Source organism: Capsicum annuum, chromosome 12 (assembly GCF_002878395.1).
Source record: "Capsicum annuum cultivar UCD-10X-F1 chromosome 12, UCD10Xv1.1, whole genome shotgun sequence".
NCBI classification, from domain to species: Eukaryota; Viridiplantae; Streptophyta; class Magnoliopsida; order Solanales; family Solanaceae; genus Capsicum; species Capsicum annuum.
The window spans coordinates 6,655,214-6,662,450 of record NC_061122.1 but is presented as its reverse complement, the minus strand read 5'-3'; the positions used below and the strand labels follow the sequence as shown (position 1 = coordinate 6,662,450).

At 34.3% G+C, this 7,237-nt stretch overlaps 1 protein-coding gene across 1 annotated transcript; it reads right to left on the bottom strand.

Moving 5' to 3' along the window:
• Positions 1–308: 308 nt before the first annotated feature.
• LOC107850626 (lanC-like protein GCL1) lies at positions 309–6,195 on the bottom strand. The gene is made up of 5 exons (XM_016695290.2): positions 5,953–6,195; positions 5,055–5,245; positions 2,908–3,019; positions 1,130–1,600; positions 309–901 (listed from the first exon to the last, which is right to left on the bottom strand). Exons 1-5 carry the CDS (start codon positions 6,139–6,141, stop codon positions 560–562), a joined length of 1,305 nt encoding a protein of 434 aa, XP_016550776.1. The 5' UTR covers positions 6,142–6,195; the 3' UTR covers positions 309–559.
• Between the last annotated feature and the right edge of the window lie 1,042 nt (positions 6,196–7,237).

Here is a 7,237-nt window from a genome sequence, read left to right as displayed (position 1 = left end):
TCTAGAAAAATAGGATGATGCAACAGAAGAGAAACAAAGTCTCATCGATCAAGTACCATATTTTGTTTCCTAATTGAGATACAGATTTTCTAAGATCATTAGTAGTTCAACATATATGCATATTTATCATGTAATAATCTGTGTTCTTCACTTTCTCTTTAAGATTTGAAGAATTGAAAAGTAATGTCACTCTTATATTAAGAAGTCGTATAATTTCATTCAGTTATTGCGAAGATAAATAAACCAAAGATGACGCATGCATTCAATTATTGCGAAGACAAATAAACCAACGGTAAAGCAATGATTCATGGGAGCAGGTAAAAGGGGTCGCGAAAAGGAACCCCATATTCGTTAAAAAGTGGTACATAAACACCAAATATATACAAGATTTGTGTTTGCATAAGCTTACTAGTATTTTATGCACACGAGGAAGCAAGAGAGTACCCTACTTTCCACCCTTTGAATTGACTTATATAAACTTTGCACTACTGAAACTACTTATTTGCCTTTTTCTTCTCCCTTGTAGAAACTGAACTCTTTAAAGTAAAACAAGCTAAGTTCAAAGTTCATAGCCTGGGAACCTGGAGTTATTTGGTGCAAGTAAGTCGAACAAGAAACAAGCAACGGCACCTAATCCATGGAAAAGGGAGAAGGAATGATCTGCTTCATTATGATGCCTTTCGTTCATGAGCCTTCTTGCATTTTGATACAAGCAACTTGCAAAAGCTTTTGCTCTTTCTTCGTATATACTCTCCCCAGTTAGCCGATACAGGGAGAGGAAGGCGTAAGCATTTCCAGATGCACCATCTGCAAGTCCCACTTTCTCGACCAATCCACTTTTCCACACTACCTCTCCACCTTCTATTGCAGCATCACGAAACTCCCTATCATTTGGCAATACCTGCAGCAGAAGAGAGAGTTCTTACTTTGTTCACCGAATTGTAATAATATGATACTCTTTTGTGTTAACCAAATTGTAACAATAAGAAATTTTAGCAAGAGGATTCAGAAAATGCAAGAGTACCACGCTTAAAATTCGAACTTTAACCAAAAAGCATGGTAATGCCACTAACTATAAGTCCGGGATATAACCAGAAAGTTCATTGCCTCAAATCTAACAGGTACTAACCTCGGATACTTTGCACAATGTAATGGTAATGCCTGTGGCACCGTGCGACCATTGGACCAGCTTGTCTCTTGGATTCCCTTCACTGACAGGATAATTACCACTCTGCGGAAACCTGTTGCTCATCATGTACCTTAAAGTTTCCTTAACATCTTCAATATCTTCTTGAGAGAGCGGAAAATGAAGTAATACGTGCAGAATACCAGCAAGGCCGTGAGCTGCGCCCCAATACCTTGTCCCATGCCATCTATACATCAGAGGGCAGGTGGGGTTATCAGATGCCCCTGCTCTCCCTCCTGCTAATATTGCTTCAACTACAGGCATGAGATAATCATCTGGCACCGCCTCAGCGCCCAAGTACTTCCGGATAAACAATGCTGCCCACAAGAAGCCAGCTCGTCCATAAAGGAGGTCATATGACATTCCAAAACCTCCATCTTCAGGTCCAACAGGAAGGGCTCTCTCTTGTGCTAGCTGAAAGTAATATATAGGACAAAGAGTTAATGTAGCTCGGAGTCGGGGCTAAGCTAAACTACTTACTGCAGAAGCGGAGGGGAACCGGGACGTAGTAATGTAGAAGCTAAAGCAATGAAAACAACATTATGAAATTCATTGTTGCATTAGATGCTGAAGCAATCACCATTCACCATTAATTTATGTGGTTCCACATGGGAGAACATACAAGAGCTAATGCTCGTGGATTCTCCAGCGCATTTGAATTGCAAACGCATACTAACCACACAATCATGTACCTAGCAAATATTTTCTTCCTCACCAGGTCAAATAGTTTTTCTCAAGCAAGTGAAATCCTATACAAGTACGATTTAGTCCCCGATAGCCTTTGCCTTGTAGTCATTTGTATGAAACACTTTCCTAAGTTTTCAGTTTCTAACCCCTTCCAAAATAAAATGAATGGCTGCAGAGAACAACTGGTTAATAACAGAATCTCCAATTGGCAATTACCAATCCAGTAAACAAAAATAAAGAAGTTTCTCCTATCATTAAGCTTTACTTAATTTATTCATCACAACTAGGATAAAGTTTGCGTGCAGAAGATTAATAACTCTCCAATACTCGTTAGTCAATTTATCCTCTATGGAAAGGGAACTTTCAGCGACTGTCCCACGCCGAAATATCCACCATTACATGGCCCCAACTCCCTAGAGAATGTAGAGGTTCTTGAAACTCATAATTTATGCATTCTCTTATTCCTAAAGTTGAGCAAAGTTTATCGAGAGTGATCTATATTGCTGATCATTGTTAAGAGGACACTATGTGATCCAAAGAAAATTTTGGAGCGGATAAATGGTGGAGACAAACTTCAAGTGAAATTATATCTTTAGACAAGCTCCTTCAAAACGGTACATGTCTTTTTTTGATAGCTGAAGAAAATGAAAATAATACCTGAACAATTATTAGAGCTAAGCTAAAACATCAACTTGGTTAAGACATAATTCAACGCATCATACACTCCCTTCCAAAAATGTTTAGTATCAAATTAGCAATGATATTATGGTCCAATATGTCTCGGAACAATTTGGTATCAAATTAAGAGTCACCAAACATTAAGACCACATCTTTCTTTCCTCTCTATAGATCGACAATAACATGCCATTTACCCTCCTGTCTCCCCATATCTAGTGAAGCAACTCATATGAAATCAATGAATTACAATATCGATATGTTTTACGATAAGCACATCAAAAAAACATGTTTGGTAAGCTTATCTTTCCACGGATCAAAGGAAAAAAGACGAAATCATAATAAGATTGTGCTGGTACCTCAAGGAAATGGTTCAAATACAAGTCACCTTTGTATTGGTCCCCACGATAGTTGGCAGCAACAGCACCAAGAGCATATACCCCTCCTTTTCCACAGAGAAAAGTCACATGCCTGGTCCCGAAAAAGTACAAAGATAAGATTAACATTTGAACTATTGAGATATTTGAAGATTTAATGAAGAAATCTAGACACTAATTAAACCATAGCTGCAAACTCACAACTAGAATCAGTTCCAGTCACTAGTGGGCTCCCATATCATTCAACATTCCACCATACTGTATTATTTTTTTGGTCCCAATTTATGTGAACAATTTCCATTTTACTTTGTCCCAAAAGAATGATATATTTAGAAACAATTTTACTTTAATTTTTCCATTTTACCGTTACTAAGACGATTTATAGTCACACAAATATAAAAAGGGCAACCCGGTGCACTAAAGCTACCACTATGCGCGGTGTCCGCGGAAGAGCCCCACCACAAGGGTGTATTGTACGCAGCCTTACCTTGCATTTCTGCCAGAGGCTGTTTCCAAGGCTTGAACCCGTGACCTCCTTATCACATGACAAGGACTTTAGCAATTACTCCAAGTCACACAAATATATGTGACTTATTTTAGACAAAAAATTTGAGAATCTTTCTTACTTAATCTTGGTGTCTAGTAAAAGTACACTGCATAAACTGAGACACAAAGGAGAGGAGTTGATTTTTCCATGTTTGACGTTACACATCTCCTACTTCAATATTTTAGCGACTTTTGAGATATCATAAAGTTCGATCCTTCTTTATAGAGATAAGCATTCAATAACCCCTCAAACTATGGCCAAATTTGTTACGACATAACCCAACTTCACAGGGGTCTTATTATCCCGGAACTCAATTTTAGCATATTTTTGTCACTCTTTTGCGCTGACGTGACACTTTTATTACATAAAATAGGACCCATGTCAAAGGTGTCATGTTAGCTAAAAAGGTTGACGAAAGGTGCCACATCAACTAAAAAAGTAGACAAAAATACGCTAAAATTTAGTTCACGGGGCCTATTGCCCCTGAAGATGGATTGTGTCGTAGCAAATTTGATCATAGTACAGGGGTACTAGATGCTTTACTCTTCTTTAAAATAAAACAAATTATTTTCAAGTTGTAGAGAGTGATGGTGATAGTTCTTGCTAGACAATAATAACATGAGTATTATCCAAGATTTGATTCTTTTGTCTGTTAATTGGGAAAAAAAAAAAAAAAGTTGGATCCCTGTACATTATTTTTGCCTGAGTGACCATGACTATACTCATCAAGGAAACAGTCATCAATATTCAATTCTTTGACAAAGAAAGAAGTAGGACTTTCATGTTAATTAAATTCTTTTATGACTTTATCTTTTGTGGTGTTCCCAGACTAGTCTTATACATGTTTGGACCAGCAAATAGAAATACATGAAAATATCAAATTAAAGAAAAAGACAAACATACAATATTTCCTAGCATGTGTCACCATTAATAATTAAACCTGAAAACTCAGTAGAAACTCTATATTCAACAACATACAGAAGAATGAACAGTATGATTCGCTACATCTATCCCATTTTGAGATAATTAGGCTAAAGAAAGCTAAATCGAGATGAAGCATGGCTGAAGTTAAGCTTAAAATATTTAATTATAAGCCGTATAACTTCTAAATTTTGGATTCGTCTAGACTATCTTTAAACACCACACCACATAACTGAAGTTGTTTCGAAATTGTTAAAGGTGCAAATTGTTTTTATATAAACTTTAACTTAATTGGTATATGTCCACTTCCTCCATTATTTGCTCTAACAAATCGGTCTACATCAATTCTTTACGTAATCTTAGCTTAAAAAGTTGCTCCATTCCAGCTCACCAAATGATTGAATAAACGTTCTTACCTCCTCCATTCATTTTTACTTGACATGTTTAACAATGAAGAGTTCGACCAATGTTTCACATTAACTAGTATTTTTATTATGTTATCGTTCAAAGATTAGTCATACAGACTCTCGTGAAACAAAATATGACAAGAAGTGAACGGAGTAAATCCAATTAACATCACATGATTCCTCATTCAATTGCGTATTAAGATTAAGTTAATCAAAAAAATGCCACTAGCCAAAAAAAAAAAAAAAGGAAGAACCTCGTGACGGTGCGAGCAAGGTCAGCACAAGCATCAACAATCTCCGAGCACAATTGCAAGTCTCTCCGATCACCAGTTGCTTCATACGACCTCATACAGGTAAACGCCGTCCCTAATAAACCTGTATACATCGTTGGATCTGTAACACCACCAGTACTCCTTCCGTCTCCTTTCCATGTCATTTTTACTACCTAAAATTCACCATAGGTTCAACATTCGATTGCTAAAGTTGCCGTGCAAAAGTATGCACGGAAAATTAACTCTTTTGCGTACTGCTATGAAATTTTCTGACTGATTTTCCGGCGAAACAAACTGGAAAGTGTTTTTGATCTCCTCGATTTTAGCTCATTTTTTTCAGGAAAACTAGAATTTTTCAATTTTCACGATTTCTGCCGCATGAATTTAGCAAAATATAACCGATCTCAAGCTCAAATAGATCATTATAGCATAGTTATACTCCATCTGTCTCAATTTACGCACGCAGTTTAAACTTTGAGATTCAAACTTTTAAATTTTGATCGTGAACACAAATACAGAAACTTTTAAACTTTTCCAAATAAAATTCATACAATTAAAAACTATGTAATTAAAAACTATAAATCACAACAATTAACCACTTAAAAGGATTAAAATTGGACTGAAAAAAAAAACTTAGTTAAGACTCTCGAAATTTCAACTGGGTCACATAAAAAATTGGAGCAGAAGGAGTAGATAATACTCTCAAGGGATCAATATAAAATCAAATAGTAGTAACTACAATGAATTACTCATTATTAACTCACAATTCATAGCTAATCCTATTTTAGCAATGAATTAGTGATAGATTAACAGCATAAGTACTTAATTTTTTTTAAAAAAATATTAGCTATGAGCTACTATCAACAAATTATCATAGTACCTGATCTTTGAGAGAGATGGCAGTTTGAAGAAAAGTTTCAGTAGAAACAGAAACATTGTGAGCCGTAGGATGATGATGGTGGTCAGAATCAAGCCGTTCATTTCCATCATCATGATGATTACTACTACTACTATTAGTATTGCTGTTGCTTTTTTGTGAAGCAGCAAATTGCACTACTGAAGAAGGCATTGAAATTTCTCTGAAATTTGTTATTGTTTGTTTAAATTTAATTTGTGTTACGTGGATGCATTTTTATAGTTGTGGAGTTGCAGGGGAAAAAAGAGGTACACGGTGATTTAGTGGACACGTGGCACGTAATTAGAGGGATGATGATAATGAGTAATCAGATTTTTGAGAGCTGGGAATAGTGATGAAGATGGACGGTTTAAGACTCTTAGAAGAGTTGACGTGGGGCCTACAAGAGCTCCTTTTGATACTAGGAATAAGAAATAGTAGTAATTAATTCGAAATTAATTTTAATACGACGACATTTCATATTTGATATAAATACAATAAATTCGAGATAACGTACTCTCCAACCAAATAGCCTTAAATAAAAATTTAGTATATATTATATAGTTAAAATGTTATTTAAATTTTAATATATAACATAATTTTATATAATTAGGGATGTACAGACCAAATTGTCAAGTCAAATCAAATCGCGGAACCAAATCAAATCAAGAAAAAAAAAATAACTTATGATTTGATTTGATTAGTTTGGCGTTTGAAAAAAAAAACGATCATTCTTGATTTGGTTTGGTGTTAACCAAAAAAAATTCAAACCAAACCCAAATCAAACCGACATAATATATATATTAATTATAATCCATTTTTTAAATACTTTTTCAATTAGTTTTATTAATTTTTAATATTTAGAAAGTAGATGTGTGTGTGTATATATATATATATATATATTCATATTTGGGCCTTTAAATTATAATATTTATCTATTAATTGTTAATAAAATGATCCAAAATTTAATATAAACTTAAAACCTAAACTTTTCACTCTTCATCTTATTTTTTAGTGTCAAAGGAGTTTTTCGCTCCTCAATTTTTCATAATTGTAATTTTTCTTTAGCACATAAATGAAAACATATTTGATCTAAACTTCAATCACAATTTAATTGTAAAAAATAAAAATTATAAAAAAAATTAAAAGATCGACTAATACCTAAATAAAAAAAATTAATTTTATATTAATTTGATTTGATTTATAATTCTAATAAATTCACATAATTTGTTGATTTTTTTTTCAATAGAAAACTAAATTAACCTGACCT